The following is a 21,683-nucleotide window of genomic DNA, read 5'->3' on the forward strand; positions in this document are numbered from 1 at the left end:
GTGTGTCCAATCAATTTTGTAACCACTCCCTCTTCTAATTAGGGCTAATTGGAAAAGCTGTTCAAAAGAGGACAATGTATTATTTTTTTGTACTCCCTGACGAAGGCCATGCAGCCGAAACACGTCGGATTTTTACAAACTTTGTTTCTATTGAACATCCCATACTAATAAAGGCATTTTAATTAATTATATGAAGAGTGCCTTGGTCCTCCTTTCTTTTTGATGAACAATTCACCMCTTTTACCAAAGAGCCCCTTCTATCTACCAGATGTACTATTGTGTAGCTTAGTAGCGCTTCCCTTCCTCTTTCTACTGATTCAGATGGAGATGTTTTAGTTTACAGAGCAACCTCGTTGTATAGATACTGTACCTAAACTACTATGTACCCAGGGTCAGGAATAATTGTGTTGTATAGTGTATGAGTGATCGATCACTTCAGGATCCTTAGCTTAATAGAAATAACAAAGGAATTATTTAAGGTATCATCATCAACATGTATATACTAAATAATTATCCTTTTATCCCATCAAGTGAAAAACAGGAAGCCATATTTACTCACAAAGAGGACTTTTATTCCACTTCTGAATGAAGCAGGTTCAGTGCAACAGAGAGAATCTCTTAACACCTAGATTCCATCTCACCTTTCACAAGAACATGGTCTTTACAATACAAAAATAAAGTTGTGATTGTTAGTTATTTGCTTAATGCGGGTAACTTTCTCATGGCAAGGTAAGGGCGATAGTCCAATCGAATGGGAAATATGTGGTCACATGACGTAGCTCAGTAGCATTTGGTTGGTTGCTTTACTCCTTGGTGGCCATGTGAGCCATCAGGTCAATGACACGGTTGCTGTAGCCAAACTCGTTGTCATACCTGGGGAGAGAGGAGACACGGTCAGGTTTCTTCACTCACCAAGAATGTGTAGGTGTGTGTGTGTCCGCCTGTATATTTGCAGAGGATGAATGCGTACCATGTAACCAGCTTGACGAAGTGGTCGTTCAGAGCAATGCCAGCACCGGCATCAAAGATGGAGGAGTGGGTGTCGCCRTTGAAGTCTGAAGACACAACCTGTTGCTCCGTGTATCCAAGAATTCCCTTCATGGGTCCATCGGCGGCAGCCTTGACAACCTTCTTGATGGCGTCGTAGCTGGCCTGTGGTTCAAGCAAACAAGAGGTGGGTTGTCAAATTGTTCCATTGTTGCTAAATTTACAATGCTAACTAATCATGTATCAATTAAGGCATTGTCTTGTCTACTCAATGGGCTTTACTGCCATCTTTATTTAAAGATGTGGTCACTGTGTCTAACAATTGGTCCTAGGACAGTGTTACCTGTTTGATTGTATTGACAGGTAAGGTACACCATAGAGAAACTCAGACATGTGTATTGGCAGTTTGGTAAGTCGGGGGAGGGGCTACTCACAGGCTTCTCCAGACGAACAGTCAGGTCCACCACTGAGACGTTGGGGGTGGGGACACGGAAGGCCATGCCAGTTATCTTGCTGTGAGGAAGAAGAGGGGGTGACAGCAGCGTAAGGTCAAAGTTCAACTTACTCCTCTACAGTTTGATATACAGACATAATAAATGACTGGTTCTTAGACAAATATCTGTGCTTCATTGCTATACATTTTACTGTTGACTGAAAACTGTAGTGGCAGACTAGTGTTATAAATGTGTTACTGGTCTAGTTAGAGGTTGTGTCATAAGTGAATGTACAGCTGTATCAGCGTTTTACTGGTGTCTAGTTAGAGGTTGTGAACTTCTGATACTAGTGTCTTGTTTTACTGGTTGTTTAGTTATTTAGAGGTTGTGGTACTGACCCGTTCAGCTCGGGGATGACCTTGCCGACAGCCTTGGCTGCTCCGGTGGAGGCAGGGATGATGTTCTGGCTGGCGCCACGTCCATCCCTCCACAGCTTTCCAGAAGGACCATCAACGGTCTTCTGGGTGGCGGTGACGGCGTGAACGGTGCTCTGAGAAAGAGAGCGAGATGTTAAGGGAAGGGAGATGAGAGAGGAGTGATCCACATTAAGGTACAGAAGTGGTGGTAGTGGGGGACGGCTGGATAAGAACAGAGATGGTGTGTTGGTGATCTTAAACACAGTCCATCCCTTGTTCTGTACTGTTAGTGTTTTGTGTCGATGTGAAATCTGTCATTATGTCAGAATAAGCCCTCTAGGTGATTGTTCCCAGGTGTTGCGTTTTAATCCGTACCATCAGACCCTCGATGATGTGGAAGTTATCGTGGATGACCTTGGCCAGGGGAGCCAGGCAGTTGGTTGTGCATGAAGCATTGCTGTGGAGAGAGACGTGCTAAATTATAGTCTGAACCACAACAGAATAGCAAGGCGCTGCAGATAGTATCTGTTAAGTGGAGGGAGTGTGTTCAGTCGGAGGGAAGAGGGTCTCACCTGACAACCTTGAGGGAGTTGTCGTACTTSTCGTGGTTGACGCCCATGACGAACATGGGTGCATCAGCGCTGGGAGCAGAGATGACAACCCTCTTGGCACCGCCCTTCAGATGGGTCTGGAGGAGGGGGGAGAGATGTTAGAGTCCGTTATTACATTTTCTGTAGCCTGGTTAAATATTGTGGCCTAGTTATTGTATGTATTCAACATAATGCACCACATGCAGGTTAAGCCTGATGGGTAAAGTCATGTTATAAAGGAGTCATTTCTGTTCTAATGATATTCCTACATCATACAGTTCTGGATGCTGTGTACTGATGGGGATACTTACAGAGGCCTTCTCAATGGTGGTGAAAACACCTGTTGACTCAACCACATAGGTGGCACCAGCATCTCCCCACTTGATGTTAGCTGGGTCTTTCCTGAGAACGAGAGAGAAGAGGAGGTTCAGGGTTATGTTATGAGGAAGCAGAGCACCATAGACTAATAGACTATCATTATAGATTCCACAAGGGGGCGCCATTCCATAAAGCCACAAGGGACTTCAGGTCTCTCCTGCATATTCTACAGATGCTGACCTGATTTGTATGAATTTCTTTAGATGTGGAAAACAAATGTGAATTATTTGTTACTAAATGAATGAACTCACTCGTGGAACACAGTGATTTTGTGTCCATCGATGACCAGCTTGCCACCCTCAGCCTTGACCTCACCGTGGAAACGTCCGTGGGTGGAGTCATACTTGAACATGTAGACCTGAAGAGGGAGAAGGAGAGGTGAGTCTCTTGGCCTATTGTTAATAGATCCTAAGTTATGACAGGGCCATGGTTTGTTCATTGAGGGCGTCAGGGTGACAGCAACATTCAACGGTCTTGAAGTTAATGAAACCACTTAATAAGTTAGGGTGAAGAACTAATCTATACATAAGCTAAATATTTCACTAAGTCTTAAAACCTTAATTTATATATGTCAGGGATCAATAAATTTCTACTGATTCAGTGGACTACAAGTCCCTGGTCCATTGTAGGCTTTAGGCTACTCACCATGTAGTCCAGGTCGATGAAGGGGTCGTTGATGGCCACAATTTCAACTCCCTTCTTGGAGTGGAATGCAGCACGGGTCACCAGACGCCCGATACGGCCGAATCTGGGGGACAAGACAATTCATTCCATTAATGTCACACCCAGTCCTCAACAATACTACGGAATTTCATAAACCTCTCACTATTGAAAAACAAATGAAGTTGTGGAAGTCCCATCTGTCTCTCTTGTATTCTAATGTAACAGCTGGTGCCTTACTCAGTAGGGAGCCATGTTTAAAAGGTCACAGATAGAAATGTAATGTATACAACTGAACTGACATTTCTGTTCCACAACATCTGACTGTTGTGTAGCACCTGAAGCAAAAGACTAAAGACTGGATATAGAGCTTTCAGAGAAATCTCAAATGAACATGTGACCTCAAAATACTGTATTTCCAGAGAAAGAGGACAGGGTTCAGGAGGTTGTGTATCGTAGCCAGCAGAGTGAATAGGACTGAGGCTGTACCCTCTGGGGTATAAAGTCTACCCCTGATGTTGTAATCCTCCACCATGAAGTGAGAGGCCTGTTTGATTAGTAGAGTTACTTTTTAACTAGAAAAATCAGGTTCACAGACAGACAGGCTCTGACACTGTCCTCCGAGAGGTGGAGGGGAGGCGAAGAGGAGGATAGGAGAAATGGAACTGCAGATCCCCCTCACATGCGAGTAGTGAGGCCAAAGACATTTTCAACTGTAGACTGCACAATAAAACTGTTCTATTCAACTAAGCACAAGGTGATCACTTGTCTACTAGTGAAAACATCACAGAGAACAAGATACCACCAGGGTGACCGTCCCTGGGTTTGTGTGTCTGTCCTGCTATCCAGAGTGTGCCTTCTGCAAAACACAAGTCTTTACACAGTTGCTGCTCTTTAGTCACGGAGCTAGTTTAGAGTAAGACCGCTATTAAATGTTCTGATGGTTCAGAATGTCAACAAGACACTACTGTACCCCTGACCTTTTCTCCAAAGGGTGCCTGGCTAAAAAAAGACTGGCGCAAGAGGGTACAGAGAGGAGGGTCATGTAAGCCAACCTCCTCTCAGGGCTCGTCTGAATACCACACATCGGGGATGACTTGTGCATCATATGAAACTTGTGTTTCTCGCAAACAGAGGGCGGGTCCTTTCGAAGGGGCATCAGTACTCCCCGTGTGAGGTTATCAGGGTACAGCCACTAGTAAGGAATGATGTAATGAAATCTTGATTGTATTCATTCCTATATTTTTGTTTTTATTAATTGATATTAGCAAGATTGCCATTTCAAATAGCTATCTGGTTTAAAAGCGTAAGCTCTGCACTAGGTCAAGCCAGAGTAGGAGATTCTAACCCTGTGTGTGTGGTGGTGATAAATTGTTAGATTGTGTGTGTTGCTGTGTTAGTTAAATGAAAATGTATCTTACCCATTAACACCTACTTTCACCATTTTGCCTGAGTTGGTCTAGTCCTCTGTGTGGGGGGGGGAGAAGGAGAGACATTAGCTATTAAAACAAACATTGGCCATCCATTATGATTTCTGGGGATTTCCATACWTTATGGCATAGAACTTTGCAACCGAGTTATAGCTTTAAGGTAAGCAGAGGCATAGAGAACATAACATAGCATAAGAGAATAATAGAGTATGCCATAGGTTCCCTAGAATAGATAACTTATCTGAACAGTATCTACACATCAAATGTCTGCAACKCATAGTAAGTTCATGCAAAGAAAAGTTGCATTTAAAAGCACAGCAAAATGTTTTAAACTGGAATAAACTGTGTGATAGTCCTTATAAGAAACAGTTATGAACTTTGAAAGTYTAAAACTTTGCGTCTCGAATTGAGTTTAATCACGGCAGATTGAAGTGACTTTAACAAGAGGTTTGAATAGTCTTTTCTAAAGCAAAAAAAAGCTATAGACATCAAGTAGTTGGAGCTGCATCTCATCAACTATGACATTAAATAAATGGTCACGCATGAAACAAGTCTTAGAATAAACCAAACAATCGCAAGGTTGTCAAGCCAAAAGCTGACAATCTGCCTAATCTTGTTGCAATCTAGTCCCATATTATCCCCAGCCATTAATTTAGTTAAATATCCTAATGTAGCCGTTGGTTGGTCATTTACCGTTTGTGAGATGCCTCAATCCTGTCTTACGACTTTCGGGTGTGAGTGGGGACTGGTAGAGCTGGGCTACCTATTTATTTCCACCCTGTATGGACACGCCCCTTTGTGTGCTACGGGCTCTAAACCCCGCCCCTTTCAGAATGTCAAGGTCATAAGGAAGTTGTAACTAGTCAGCCTATTATAMATTTTGTGTATGTAGCCTAACAATAAAGTTACATTAGCTATAGTATGAAAACATTAATTGAAATATTTAATTGGKTCTTGCTGTTTTCACCCTGTTTTATTTAACTAGGCAAGTCAGTTAAGAACAAATTCTTATTTTCAATGACAGCCTAGGAAACAGTGGGTTAACTGCCTTGTTCAGGGGCAGAATGACACATTTTTACCTTGTCAGCTTGGGGATTTGATTCAGCAACCTTGCGGTTACTGGCACAACGCTCTAACCACTAGGCTACCTGCCTCCCCTTGCCTGGTATTTAAACTAAAACTGGCCTAAAGTAGCATTGATTTCGTGGGTTCTAGTGAATAGTGTAGGCCTGAATATTGAGTGAAGTGCTTTCACTTTGATTTATTTTTCTTTCAGGGAAGTTCATCAGACTCTCTGTATCTGTCTGAATATATGGCCCTCTTATTTCACTCAAGGCCGCCACCTTCAACCACTAGATTTTATTAACACTGAAWGTTTTTTTTGTATACCTTTTTAAACCTTCCCATAACTTTAATTCTGAAGCATAGGAACAGATGATGCAACACTACACAGATATAATAAATCCTTGGATGGCCAAATGATATAATACAGGGTCTGTTCCTGTGTGACCTTCTCACTAGATAGAGAGAGCCAGACAGCGAGAGCAAACGGGGATCAAATCACTTTCCTCCACAGTGTGACATTTACAGTCCAAAGACCATGACCCTTCACTTTCAACCTCTCTCTCTCTCCTCTCCTTCTCCTGCCTGGGGTGTGAGGAGGGCTGTGTGRACCTATGGCCATGCCCTGGTCAGGTCAGTCTATAGAGTCTGAACACATCACATTTTGCACAATCTCATGCCTTAAGCCAAGACACAGTTCTCACAGAAATAACTTGTGTGGGTGTGTTTTTGTCTGTCTAATCAAGTGACTRTGTCTAAGGAGTTGAGTTCTATCTATGTCAGAGTAACTGAATGGCAAGTCTGGTTATAACACAAGACTGGGTCCGTGGATCTGGTTTTGTTCACTTGGTGTCTCAAAAGAACATTATGAACAAGAAAACCCAAGGATTTTAGTTCTCTAAATGAAGCTACCCCTCCAGCCTTGTCTTATGTACAGAAATCCAGGCTGTCTGGCCGTGGTAGGAACAAGTATATATGTAGACTTGTAGCCCTGTGTCATGTGGCACATTTTCCTAATTTGAAAGCCTTATCTTTTGCTTTAACATGAAACAGCCCACCTTGTATATTCTAGTGTACCACCCTCCTAAACCTAAACCTAATAGTTGGTTCATTGCAGAATTCTCTGACCTCTGTCTTTGGTTATGTCTAAATATGACAGGGTTATTCTTGGAGATCTAAACATTCATGTTTAGCCCAAATAATGCACTAGCTAGGGAGTTTTCAACCCGGTAGCATCCTTTAACTTTGTGCTACATGCCACAGGGCCGACACACAACCAAGGCCATACTGTTGATCTGGTGCTGTCCTATGGTCCGAATATTGATTACTTGGAAACTATTGATGTGTGTGTCTCTGACAATCTCAGTGTTGTTTTTAAAATGCTTTCTCCTACTTCTCCTAAAAATGTGTTTGTCGCCACTCACTCTCACATCATTATCTCCACAACTCCTAGTAAGTTCATCTACCAATGCCTTTTGATCCTCTACTACTCCTGTTATTTGTCGTCACAACGATGATTTGCTGGAAAGTTTCAATGATATGGGTGAGGCTACTTTAGACTCAGTGGCACCAGTTAAGTTAAAACCAGAAATAAACTGCCGGCCAGCGTCTCATCATAGTTAAATGACCACACATCTGCTTTAAAAAGTGAACTTGGAAAGGCTGAACATAAATGGAAGGCCTGCAAACTTCAAGTATTCTATGAGATAATGAAGGAGCTGATGAGAAATGATAATGTTGCAGGTTAAAGATGCAAGAGTGAACTACTTCTCTACCCTGATCTCTGAGAACTCCCACAACTTTAGAAAATATTAGATCCCAGATTGACAGTAGCTGACTCCATACCAGCATTGYTGGCCASGAGGCACTTGAGGCAACTACTCTGAGACTGTCTACTGCTTCCTTTTTCTCCTTTGGGCAAATATCCTTTGAGTCCCTCCTTGATACTGTAGGTCACTTGAAGACCTCCTCCTGCCCCTTGGACATGATCCCTACTAGATCACGCATACCTTCGGGTTGGCCCTTACATTCTGCCTATTGTAAGTAGCTCCCTGACTTCTGGCTCCTTTTCAGCCTATTTTAAAACTGATCTGGTCCAACCTCTCCTTAAAGAGCCCAATCTAGACCCCTCCTCACTGAGTAATTATAGACTTATCTCYAAACTTTTTCTCCAAGATTTTTGAAAAAGTGGTTGGTGGCTTACTTGAGTATGAACAACTTGTTTGAAAAATTCAGTCTGGCTTCCGCTCACTTCAYAGCACGGAAGCTGATTTATTAAAAGTCAGTAATGACTTTCTGTTGGCTGCCGATCCTGGCAGATGCTCTAMCCAAGTTCTTTTGGATCTCAGTGCCGTGTTTGATACTATTGATCAKAATATTCTTGTCAACCGGCTGGAAAGGTGGATGGGAWTCTCCGGCGTTGCCCTCGATTGGTACAGGTCATATTTATGTAACAGATATTTCTCAGTGAACATTGGTGTTTCAGTATTGTCCCCATCACCTATTTACTATGGGGTCCCTCAGGGGTCAATTCTGGGGTCAAACACATTCAGTGACTTTTGTCCATTTATGATGACCTTTTTTGTTGTTGTTGCAATGAGTATGTGCAATAAGAATTATAAAAGGAAAGGACACATCTATGGTTAATTAAAAAAATTATGGATACCATTACTGCCTATGCGGTCGCTGGCTTGAAAAGTCRCTGGTTTGAATMACCAAGCCGACTACTATAGGTGAAAAAAGTCCATGTGGCCTTGAGCAAGGCACTTAACCCTAATAATGGCTGATCCCTGGCCGTGAACACACTCTCCGAGGGTTGTCCAAAAAATATATATAATTCACACGTGTATGAAACACACTTGTACATGTGTGAAATAGTACAAATGTAAACACCCAAGTAATTACTATTATTGAAAAATATAATCGGGTTTTCAATAATTTCTTCTGATCGTAAATGTCCCATTAGGTCAATAAGTACTTGTTGGAACCAGGTAGGGGCGTCAGGGATCTTCTCTTTCTGCTCTCTATAGGAATATAAAACAACCAATTAGTAGAGTCTGAACCCTTAGGCCTTTGGCCAATATGCCTCTACAAGCAAAACACACAACAACTTGTACCTAAATATCACAGTGAAGGAAATAGCACAGAACTAGTGCAACATGTTCTCAAACACAGCGCGACATGCCATGACCCATGACCCATGACACATGAACAACATGTTCAACAGCACAATAGCAGTCATGCCACTCTGCACTAATATTTTTGTCAAAGGTGTTGGAAGTTAGGGTGGTGACGAGCCAATGACCTGGGCATAGTTGAACTACCACGACCCCATGTGAACACGCACTGCTCTTGGCCTCCGCTGCACAGCTTAAGGTCAGAGAGGTGAAGTAAAGGTCGTTCTATAAATATAATCAGACCGGTCTACTCCTTGGTGGATGGTATACACTGGTGATACTGTGTACTGTATTTGACCCTGCTTAATATCACACCACATGATCACACAGTCATCATAGGTCATACTATAGTCCATGGTAGGCTAATATAAAGGCCAACTTCTCCCTTAATTGAGGTTTTTCATGTAGGCCTACAGATTTCTGTAAGAAAACATTTAATTTGTGTCTGATAATTCACTGTTCAGTTGGTTAGTTATGTTCAGATTTGTSTAGTGCTTTTGAGAAAATCAGAGGAAGCCAAAAGTAGTTTTGAATACTAAAGAGGAGCCATGGGCTTAAATCTAGACCCAGAAGACCCTAGACCAGACGCTGTGAGGCTGAGAGTACAAGAAGACTACTGCTGTAGGCTATGTGTCAATATACGGTGCCTTCTGTAATTATTGGGACAGTGAAGCATTTTTTCTTATTTTCTTGGATTTGAAATCAAACAATGACTATGAGATTAAAGTGCAGACTGTCAGCTTTAATTTGAGGGTATTTTCMTCCATATCAGGTGAACCATTTAGAAATTACAGCACTTTTGTACATAGTCCCCCCATTTTTGGGGAGCAAAAGTCTTGGGACAGATAATGTGTATTAAAGTAGTACCAAGATAATTGTGCTTCTGTAATTTTCTTACTCATCATTATTCACGATTCATTCAGGATTATCCGTAKTCATGGTAGCATCCACATTCATGTAGAAGTGTTTAGAAACGTATTCTATTCTTATTTACATTAAAAGTGAATCCAAAATGACACAATACATTATTTATCATTCATTTMTATTGGGCACAAAATAATCTGAAACTCAACCAAAACAAACCGCAAATGCATCCAACAAATTTGTAGAGTCACAAGCTTGATGTAATCATTGGTGCTATGAATACGAGACCAAATACTAAACTTTTACTACTTTAATAGAGCAATCCTACAACCCTGGTGTTGTCAGCACTGTCCATGCTCTGACTAACTTGAGTTATCTGAAATGTCTTTGGATTTTACCTCTGGTATACCTCTGGTAAAACATGCATCAGAAAGGTGTACACCTGGGTTCATATGCTGCTGAATTATCATCACTCTCATAATGTTCATTAGCAGAGTCCAGCACTAAGTCTGRAGTCTGGATTGCACWTCGGTTTGGACCTTGGAACATGACAGACAAATTCAGACTGACCTCTTGTGGTTTACTTTAGGGACTGCATCCAGTCTTTTAACCTGAGTTAACCTCTTCTGTGACGAACACACTACTGACTCTAGAGCCCTCAATCTCAACTCTGTACCTCGAAGCCAGTTCCATTGCATTTTTGAATTGTCCCCCTCTAATCAGGGACTGGTTTAGACCTGGGGCACCAGGTGTGTGCAATTAATTACCAGGTAGAACAGAAAACCAGCAGGCTCCAGACCTCGTAGGGTCAGAGTTGAGTACCCCTGCTCTAGAGACTCTCAGTATCCATCTCCCAACCTCTAATGCACTTTATTGACCCTGGTGAAATGCCCTCTTTCCCCAACCCAGAACTGACCCTGGTGAAATGCCCTCTTTCCCCAACCCAGAACTGACCCTGGTGAACTCCCCTCTTTCCCCATCCCAGAACTGTATTTAAAGAGAGAAGATGATGTTCTGTTTGGGAAGTACTTGTCATATAGACAAGAGTTAACTCCCTTCTATAAGTGAGATACTAACGACATAGTAAATTCAGTTTGGAAGCATCAGTGGTAGCTTGATTAGCGTAGCTCCAAGCCCTAATTGGTCCTCCCACACAAGCCCACCATGTAATGCAGGCATTTCATTTAGCTCTGAGGAAGACATGTACCTTCTCTCTCTCCCTCAGCTGCCTGTGGCAGATTTAATAAAAACGACCATGGAAACAGAGGTATAAATATCTGCTGTGAGAAATTGAACCTTCAAATTGAATGGAAACGCATGAATATGTAGATGACGTATGCCAATGTGAAATGAACAAATGGAGGAGTAGAGGATTTGAGGATGAATCTGCCACTGGAAGATGTCAGGACTTTAATAGAACACAACACTCAATACAACATGTTTCAGTGTACATWTATTCATGCAAAATGTATGTAAAATCAATAGCAGAGAGAAGAAACATTTGACTTGAATTATATTATTAACTTTTTTTCAAATATTTATTTCCATTAAACATGCCATAACACAACTATTCCTGCAGGATTAACAAGGACAATATTAGTCAAGAAAGACAACACTTTTAAATACTTAGTTTTAAATAAAGTGCAGGTTTACTGTCAAAACAACACTCAGAGACTTAAAATAGAATAACAGCTTGATGTAAACATAACTCTGATACTTTCAAGATTCAAATGAATAGATGTACAATATAAGTACAGCTAACCCCTTCCAACAGCCAGGAGACATACAGAGTAACTTTCACTAAGCTYGATGGAACCACATTAGCACTACAGCAAGTACACTACAGCTACGCTACATGTAGACCTCCTTTGTACTCACATTAACATCCTTGTATTCACCTGTGTGTAAATGACTGTGTGCTGTGTAGCAGCCTACTGTGTGTTCGTCCTCATATCCCCTGAGGGACGTCAGTCTCTTCCTCTCTCTCCACTAGCAGCCCAGTCCACTCATTGACCCGATCCTGTCCAGTTTGAGTCCGAAGCATCCTCGGTTCCACCCCCTCCTCGACCGGTCCGTCACAGCTCTTTTCTGATTGGCCAGGGTCCCCTTCAGGAGGCGGAGCCAGGTGCTGTCGCCCTGTGCTGGTATGTCAGCCCATTTGGGGTACTCAGCGACTTTGACCSYGGAAGTRAAAGCMGAGGAGGGCTCCTCTGGTTGGCTGCTCACCAGGTTCTCCAGGTCATCCAGGGTCAGGTCGTTGTAGCGATCCAGAAACTGCTCAACAAACTAGGCAGGAACAACAAATATGGTGTTACTATTACTACCCAGAAAAGTCACGAGAGCTCGGTAAAAACGTTATTGATGATCCATCTCTGCCCTCAATCCAAATATACCCTCTACTCCCCTCTTCCCCATCTCCCCTCTGTCCCCAGCTCCCCCTAACTTTCCACTCCCCCTCTTTCTCCATCCCCATATCCCCTCTTCTTCCTATTTTCCTCCCACTACCCCTCTCCCTTCACCCTCCTTACCTGGATGGCATCAGGTGAGGGGTGCAGGGTGCGCCCCTCTGTGTGCCCCAGGGGTGCTATCAGGAGCAGAGCAGCACAGAGCAGAGCTGGGTACAGCATGGCAGCAGTGAGTAGAGGGAGGGCGGGAACAGTAATGCAGGAGACTGGCTGGACACGACTACACTGACACTGCAATGACAACAGGATTCTGGAAAAACAGAGAGGAATTAATATTAATATGCCAATATAGATAATACAGTAATTATTGATACAACTATAATACATCTCTAAAACCATACAGAAAAATGTTTATGACTACACAGAGCAATGACCACCACCATGACTCTACTGACCATAACTACTGACCATAAAGATAAATCCATGATCATGCTTTATGATGACGTTTAATACCCTGATGTTAATAATCAAATACATGAGAAAAACTTCATTTTCGCCAAGGGAGAAATTGCCTTGTACACACAATATACTGCTGTATGAAAATCTGAGACGAGGTAGAAATTGTGACATTATGTCTGTGAGATGAGTAGTGATTTTCATTGAATATCTTATAAAACATCAGATCTACAAATGAGCCCCAGATTCCTCTATAACAAATCAGTACATTATACTTCCTGGTTCTTCAAGATCAAATAGTCATGGATGCATTTAAGTATTTACTCAGGAATAATAATTATTGCATGATAATAACGTACTAAATAAAATAAAACATTCATTGTACACAATGAAATATGCATGCAGCAATACCTACTTTTTGGTACAAATTCCATCTTCCTCTGTATCTAATCAACCTGAAAGCACAGGTGCATAACCTCTCACCCTTTCGCTAAACGAACAAATAAAGAATGCATGAAACAACTCACACTTTGTCTTCTTCTCTTGTCTCCGATGCTGTGGGTCACTGTGTGCTCTCACAGGCTGGCTGCATCTCTCTTTCTCTCAAGCAGTCTTTCCCTCTCCTCTATCAGCTACCTCTCAGTTTGGCACCTGCTGAAAGCATCACTATCTCACGCTTTGCCCCTCCTTTTCTCCTCTTCCTTCTCTCTCAGTGATGTTATTGAAAGGATGAGTTTGCCTCTTGCGTTTGTGTTCGCTTGGCAGTGGTTTAATGTTAGTGTATCAGCTGGGATGATGCGGTGGGTTTATACCGGCAAATATCCTCCCTCCGGCCCCCTCCATCTCCCCTACTTCATCACTGGGATGATGTCATGGCAGTAGGAGTGTTTGTCATCACCAAGGTGACTAGAGGTTGCCGGTGGCCACACATCTCCCCTGCTCGGAACACAATGATGTCACGGGAGGACACCTGTCAGGGTCAAAGGGCAAACAGAAACATGACAATAGCGCCCAACGGGTACAGTGGCTGGGGAGGACCAATTTTTGAAACTGGACCTACAGTGGAGGTCATCCTCCATCGGTCTGGCAACCCCAGCACCCCATCAGTAGGTGTGTATATCCCTGCACTGCATTTGTGTCATAGCATCTCTGCTGTGTATGTATAGTGGTCATTGCAAAGCCTCACTTTCCATCCTGTGTGTTTATAGCCTCGCTCTACCCTGTGTGTTTATAGCCTCGCTCTACACTGTGTGTTTATAGCCTCGCTCTACCCTGTGTGTTTATAGCCTCGCTGTACCCTGTGTGTTTATAGCCTCGCTCTACCCTGTGTGTGTGGTGCCTTCTCTCCCTCATACAGTGAGTTACAGTCTGTCAGTACCATCTGCTCTCAGCCCCCTGCAGCCTCTCTGCCATAACACATAACACCAGCAGGCAATGCACACAAAAGTTCAACACATGCTCTGATCACCAGCAGATTAATCTCAGCACCAAATTTCTCATACGTGCTGGTGTTGTCTGTCATAAGAGACTACCTACAGATACACAGGCATGAGCATTGACCTGATTGGCTATAGCCTGTTGTAGTACTGAGTCTGGTCTCCCTCAGTGTCTGATACATTTGTACTCGGTCTCGGATAGTGAGGACTCGTAATTTCTTCCCAAGACCAGAGTAAAAAATTAATAATTATCAGCTTCCATTCAGTCAGCACATAGGACCGCTTCTCCAGGCCAAATATATACACTCCTTTCTTGAAACATGAATATCTTGACAGCCTTTTAATCTATTATAGAAAGTATGTTTGCGCAGTGGAATACCTATAGTTTTGATTCTGAAAGGTTTGTGATTCTGAAAGGAGATCAACCTTAATACCAGTGCACTCACGTAGGAGAGTGCACTTTTTGCAAAACACAAAGGGCCGGTGGTGTAGTGGAGTTTTGTTTCAGTGGGCATTGCATATACTCACTTAATCCCTACTGTTGCGTATCAAAGTAGTGTAGTGGACCTATACGATTTATCAATGATGTACTACAATAGAGAAATGATGCACCAAGTAGCCTACACAATCACAAAGAACGTGAAATATATTCACATGCGCGCTGCACATAGCCTAGTTTCAGAAGAATATCATCTGCAGACAGTAAGAGTGTGCAGCTTCAGATGGTTTTGAGCTCAGAGAAGAATGACATCCGTAGCTGGTAGGGTAGAAAATACGTTTCAACTTATATCTCCCAGTAAATGTTAACCAAGGCAACAAATGGGTATGCAAACCAGGTGTTGAAAAAGTTTAGTCAGAAGTGTTGGTTAGTAGGCTATTTGTAATGTGCTGTTTGCATCAGGGGCGCAGACATGGATGGGCCTGGGTGGACAGAGGCTCACCCACTGGGGAGCCAGGCCCTGACAGGCCCACCCAATCAGATTGATGTGGTTTAAGCATTGTTGTGGACTTAGAAAAAATACACAAATGTGAGGGTCTATTTAAAAAGGTGTGATTTTGAAGGTGAAAACCTGAAAAATCTATAGAAAAACTCATTAAAAAAACAGGATTTTTCACACAGGTGCCTTTCCTTTGCTGAGCGGGACTTATGRGAAGTTTTTGGCAAAATTAGAGTATACCCACTTCTCCAAGCACATCTACACCACTGCATAGAACCGATGGAAAGACAGCAGTCACACACAGCATGATGTTAAAGGATAAAAAGTCCATAAACTCAGACATAAGTCAGTAGGTTCCAGTCATAAGAAAACAAAAACAAAACCATTAAGCGTTTCCCAATCGAAATGTCCAACTATTACTTCAAGGTGCAAATAACATTTCACTATGACACAAAGTAACCAGTGACCTAAAGTGGAACTGACAGCGTTTTAACTACTTTGCATATTTGAAAAACTAACAATTCATAATATCAATAAAAAATTCCCAGTTTATGCTACAAAATCAACTTTATAAGAGGTTTAAAAAAAGAGGTTATATTTGACTCATTGTTCCATGAGGTACACTAAGGCATTGTTCGCAGAATAGATGGATGCAGTTCAATGCATGATTATAATTCATCAATACATTCCTTGGTAGTCCAAAAATATTGCTATCAGGTTGTAAATCACAGCTGGCCTGGGTACATTGTTTGCTGCCTCCATTCGGGAAGCACTGTTTCAGTTTTCAATGACTAAAATAATCTGGACAGAAACCACAATTAAATTTTTTATTTCACCTTTATTTAACCAGGTAGGCAAGTTGAGAACAAGTTCTCATTTACAACTGCGACCTGGCCAAGATAAAGCAAAGCAGTTCGACACATATAACACAGTTACCGCATGGAGTAAAACAAACACAAGTCAATAATACAGTAGAAAAATAAGTCTATATACAATGTGAGCAAATGAGGTGAGATAAGGGAGGTGAAGCAATAAATAGGCCATGGTGGCAAAGTAAAATACAATATAGCAATTAAAACACTGGAATGGTAGATTTGACAGATGAGTGTGCAAAGTAGAAATACTGGGGTGCAAAGGAGCAAAATAAATAAATACAAGTACGGGAAGAGGTAGTTGTTTGGGCTATTTATAGATGGGCTATGTACAGGTGCAGTGATCTGTGAACTGCTCTGACAGCTGGTGCTTAAAGCTAGTGAGGGAGATAAGTGTTTCCAGTTTCAGAGATTTGTTCGTTCCAGTCATTGGCAGCAGAGAACTGGAAGGAGAGGCGACCAAGGGAGGAATTGGCTTTGGGGGTGACAAGTGAGATATACCTGCGAGAACGCGTGCTACGGGTGGGGTGCAGCTATGGTGACCAGCGAGCAGAGATAAGGCGGGACTTTACCTAGCAGGGTCTTGTAGATGACCTGGAGCCAGTGGGTTTTGCGACAAGTATGAAGCGAGGGCCAGCCAACGAGAGCGTACTGTCGCAGTGGTGGGTAGTACACTGCTTCAAAAAATTAATGGAACACTAAAATAACACATCCTAGATCTGAATGAATGAAATATTCTTATTAAATACTTTTTTTTCTTACATAGTTCAATGTGCTGACAACAAAATCAGACAAAAATGATCAATGGAAATCAAATTTATCAACCCATGGAGGTCTGGATTTGGATCAATGCCTTCCTCTTGCAGGAACTGCTGACACACTCCAGCCACATGAGGTCTAGCATTGTCTTGCATTAGGAGGAACCAGGGCCAACCGCACCATCATATGGTCTCACAAGGGGTCTGAGGATCTCATCTCGGTACCTAATGGCAGTCAGGCTACCTCTGGCGAGCACATGGAGGGCTGTGCGGCCCCCCAAAGAAATGCCACCCCACACCATGACTGACCCACCGCCAAACCGGTCATGCGGAGAATGTTGCAGGCAGCAGAACGTTCTCCACGGCGTCTCCAGACTCTGTCACATGTGCTCATGTGCTCAGTGTGAATCTGCTTTCATCTGTGAAGAGCACAGGGCGCCAGTGGCGAATTTGCCACTCTTGGTGTTCTCTGGCAAATGCCAAACGTCCTGCACAGTGTTGGGCTGTAAGCACAACCCCCACCTGTGGACGTCGGGCCCTCATACCACCCTCATGGAGTCTGTTTCTGACCGTTTGAGCAGACACGTGCACATTTGTGGCCTGCTGGAGGTCATTTTGCAGGGCTCTGGTAGTGCTTCACCTGCTCATCCTTGCACAAAGGCGGAGGTAGCGGTCCTGCTGCTGGTTGTTGCCCTCTCCACGTCTCCTGATGTACTGGCCTGTCTCCTGGTCGCCTCCATGCTCTGGACACTACGCTGACAGACACAGCAAACCTTCTTGCCACAGCTCGCATTGATGTGCCATCCTGGATGGCTGCACTACCTGAAGCCACTTGTGTGGGTTGTAGACTCCGTCTCATGCTACCACTAAGTGAAAGCACCGCCAGCATTCAAAAGTGACCAAAACATCAGCCAGGAAGCATAGGAACTGAGAAGTGGTCTGTGGTCACCACCTGCAGAACCACTCCTTTATTGGGGTGTCTTGCTAATTGCCTTATATTTCCACCTGTTGTCTATTCCATTTGCACAACAGCATGTGAAATTTGTCAATCAGTGTTGCTTCCTAAGTGGACAGTTTGATTCACAGAAGTGTGATTGACTTGGAGTTACATTGTGTTGTTTAAGTGTTCCCTTTATTTTTTTGAGCAGTGTATATGGGGCTTTAATGACAAAGGCTGGAATGTCAATACAATCAAACTAGCAAGGGCAATGATCACAAGTCAATCATAAACGTAGCTAATAGGCTAGGGTATCTATTTATGTAGCAAGCTAAAAACATGGAGCTAGATATAAACTGTTAGGACAATGTTATGTCATTGGAGTGGGTGAGTGACTGATTTTCCCCTCATATCGTTTTTCGGTGGCCACCCGTGCCAGCTACCTCAGATCATAGGCGGGTCCAGCTGCTCAATAATAAGCGTGGTTTACTCAGATCCCAATTTCAGATACCTCCTCGTTGTCAAAAATGTTGTGGAAATTCAGTACTGAGAGAGACTTGGTCATTTCTTCAAACAATCATCTTTATTTAATATTGATTAATTATTGCAATAATGAGGCTGGTCGCACCCCACACCCTTGAGTGTTTGACCGAGTAACCTATCCTTAACACAAATGCAGAGTACTATATATAGCTGAGACTAACAATGCGCCAGTCATGGTTGGTTCAACCCCCTCATGCAGACCAAGGAGCATCATAATCCACTCTGGGTTCATCCTGTCGTTATCTGCCGTGGGTTGTTGTCTTTACCCCACCTTGGCTTAGTTTCCCAGATGCAAGGATGATTTAGAGACAATGAGGAATGTTCTAAACCCCCTCTGGCTATCTCTATCTCAGTTACACCCACCACAATCTTGTCTATGTAATGCAGTCTTTAACTCATTTGTCAGCTCAGCCCATCTCTGGTGACCATACACCCAGATTAAGCTGCAGGGAACTGAGTGGAGACCATACAAACACAGACACTAACAGGACAGAAATATCCTATCTATTATTAAGCATTAATTGCGAACTATTAATATCAAACAAATCAGGTAAATATGTAATTTTTCTATCACACTTTACACAGCTAGAGATGCAGGTGTCATTTGGTTAGCTAGCCAGTTAGCTTGGGTGCCTGTTGGGACAACATGCATTGGCAGGCAACTGCCGAAGGTTCGAGGAGGCTACAATTCCCCATTGTTTCAGTGCAATGTTGATGGCCAACTAGCTGAACAAGTTTGAATGTTTATCTGCTGTTCCGTTGTTAGATTTGAGCTCATCTTGCTCTGGCATTAGTTGGTAATCTTGTTATTGATGTGCATAACTAAGGGAGAGAGCCTACCTTTTCACGGTTGTTTGATCAATAGGACATTAAAGTTTCCAAATGTAAGAGGAATCCCGTGTGTTTATATATTTGCAGAAATCCATGCAGGTGTATTTTGTGGTTTTTGGTGAATGCGTTCTAATGATCCAAAGTCTAACTGTTGCAACTGCCTGTAATCACAGTACAATAAATGAAAACGTGAAAATGACCTTAGATAAGTGGTCGCTTGTATAAAAAAAAAAAAAAAACTATTCTGACAAGTGCCACATTCTTCCAGGGGGAGTATATTTAACCGATGTGAAATGGCTAGCTAGTTAGCGGTGGTGCGCGCTAATAGCGTTTCAATTGGTGACGTCACTGTCTAGCTTTAGCTTTTGTTGTCAACTAGTTTGCAGCTGATTCAGCAGGTGTTATCAAAGACGGTGTTTGCTAATTTATTAGCTTCTCCCTTTTCAAGAATAATTTACTTGCTCTCAGACCTTGAAGTAGTTGTTCCCCTTGCTCTGCAAGGGCCGCGGCGGGTAACAATGCTTCGTGGGTGACTTGTCTGTGTGCAGAGGGTCCCTGGTTCGAGCCGGAGAGGGACGGAAGCAATACTGTTACATATATTAAAAGATTTGTTGCTAAAATGCTGTCAGTTTCACTTTAAATGCAAGTGTTTCACACACAAGTTGTTTTCAAAGAGATGGCTAACAAGCAAGCGCTGCAATAAAACTCATATGTCCATCTGGTGAGATGAACTGTAAATTATTCTTGAAAAGGGAGAAGCTAATAAATTAGCAAACACCGTCTTTGATAACACCTGCTGAATCAGCTGCAAACTAGTTGACAACAAAAGCTAAAGCTAGACAGTGGGAAAACTACTGCTTGCTATTGCTCAGTGAMCCTTGGCCTTCGAGGCAGAGGTTTCTATACGTTTTTGTAAAAACAGTCCCACTCAATAAATCAAAATGTGATTGGTTGATTACACTTCCACTCAAAAAGGTTTCCCTAATACAGTTGAATGGCAGATACCTTTACCTAGCTTCTGATGGCTTTTTTCTAGCTCGATTTATCTCCCCAGAGACCAGCAAAGATTCAGCAACATTCTCCAGTAATACCTCTTACAGTATAATGAACACAATAAATCATGAAGCAGTTTGACAAGCTCTTGCCTCCTAAAAACATCTTCCATATCCCTTGGTACAGGCATTTGTTTAGGTCACACCAGTTGAGGCCGCTCTCGGTCATCTCTGCATAGACATCTCTCCTCCAAGTGTTCCAGGGTTGACCTCGTTTCAACTAGGGGTTCCATTTCAGGAAATTCTGAACCCCTAAGGAAAAACTGGACAGGAATCCATTGAACTACTACTAAAAAGTGCCGTTGGATTGGACACGCCCCACAGAAACCAGCCACCAACCTCACTCACCAGCCACCAACCTCACTCACCAGCCACCAACCTCACTCACCAGCCACCAACCTCACTCACCAGCCACCAACCTCACTCACCAGTCCCTGAAATGGAAGTAGTTTATTTTCAGGCATCGTTAGTTTCTCACAATATATTCACAAGTCTTCATCCAACACAAAATGTCTGTCAGATTGGGTTTATAAACTCTGCGTTGGCAAACTATATTGTTAGTCTGAAGTCAGCAAAGGTGTTTTTTCCCCTTTACATAACTCACAAAAACAGAATTGCACGTGTCATTTAAAAGGAGGGAGCGAGTGGGAGGTAGAGTGGGCGAGAGGAGAGGGAAGAGACTAGCTACAAAAGAGAGGGGAGGGGGTGAAGCTACAACGCATGACGATGTCAGTGAAGGAGGAGAGCGACCGAGGAACGTAACATAGGCAGAGAAAAAGCATGGAACAGGAGGGAAGGTGTGTGGGARAGGGGAAGACCTTGGAGATCAATTACAGGAGGTAGAGGGGTAGAGATGGAGCACGTGTCAGAGGGAGAAATAAGGAGTGACGTYGCGTAAAATAACATGCTCTCCTTCATTTAAAAAAAGCGTTCCACTCTGCTAACCAGCACCTCGCCTAAATAGGTGTGCGTTTCTTTCGCCTCTAAAATAACATGCTACCATTTTGTTCAGGTGTCAGGCACATCATAAACCAGGTGAGAACCGGGTAAAAGGCTTGGGATATTTTTTTTTACATAAGTCTTTGGGGTGAAAACAGCATGTTACTTTAAAACTTTTTAGTAAGTGCCAAATTGTCCTCTTTAGTTGTCAAAACGTAAATATGAAAAACACCCCACAAGTGACAATTGAAAAGCCCAATGTCCTCTCAAACAGGACTTAAGTGGCATGTATGGCCTCAGATACAGACCAAGAACTATATGTCCACTAGAGGACAACATTTAATTGCTGGGTCTCAGGAGGATTTAGGTTAACTGTTTAACAGGTTTAATAACAGAATATTTCAAGCTGGCAGAAAAAGGAGAGCATGGAGGAGAGAGTAAAGGAGTAAGAACGGTAGCAACCGTGTCTATCCAAGCTGTGACAATCCAACCTGAACACACTATTTCACTGGCCAAACA

General features: G+C 42.8%; 2 protein-coding genes across 2 annotated transcripts; both read right to left on the reverse strand.

The window, feature by feature from the left end:
• Nucleotides 1–550: 550 nt before the first annotated feature.
• gapdh (glyceraldehyde-3-phosphate dehydrogenase) lies at nt 551–5,666 on the reverse strand. The gene is made up of 11 exons (XM_024007872.2): nt 5,589–5,666; nt 4,887–4,932; nt 3,451–3,553; nt 3,057–3,163; nt 2,739–2,829; nt 2,410–2,525; nt 2,213–2,294; nt 1,820–1,971; nt 1,422–1,500; nt 971–1,152; nt 551–873 (listed from the first exon to the last, which is right to left on the reverse strand). Exons 2-11 carry the CDS (start codon nt 4,907–4,909, stop codon nt 804–806), a joined length of 1,005 nt encoding a protein of 334 aa, XP_023863640.1. The 5' UTR covers nt 4,910–4,932; nt 5,589–5,666; the 3' UTR covers nt 551–803.
• A 5,890-nt stretch (nt 5,667–11,556) lies between these two features.
• nppcl (natriuretic peptide C-like) lies at nt 11,557–13,637 on the reverse strand. Its single transcript, XM_024006955.3, has 3 exons — nt 13,386–13,637; nt 12,526–12,712; nt 11,557–12,283 (listed from the first exon to the last, which is right to left on the reverse strand). The coding sequence occupies exons 2-3, from the start codon at nt 12,622–12,624 to the stop codon at nt 11,987–11,989; spliced, it is 396 nt and encodes a 131-aa protein (XP_023862723.1). The 5' UTR covers nt 12,625–12,712; nt 13,386–13,637; the 3' UTR covers nt 11,557–11,986.
• Nucleotides 13,638–21,683: the final 8,046 nt, after the last annotated feature.

This window comes from Salvelinus sp. IW2-2015, linkage group LG18 (genome assembly GCF_002910315.2).
Source record: "Salvelinus sp. IW2-2015 linkage group LG18, ASM291031v2, whole genome shotgun sequence".
In the NCBI taxonomy this organism is placed as follows: Eukaryota; Metazoa; Chordata; class Actinopteri; order Salmoniformes; family Salmonidae; genus Salvelinus; species Salvelinus sp. IW2-2015.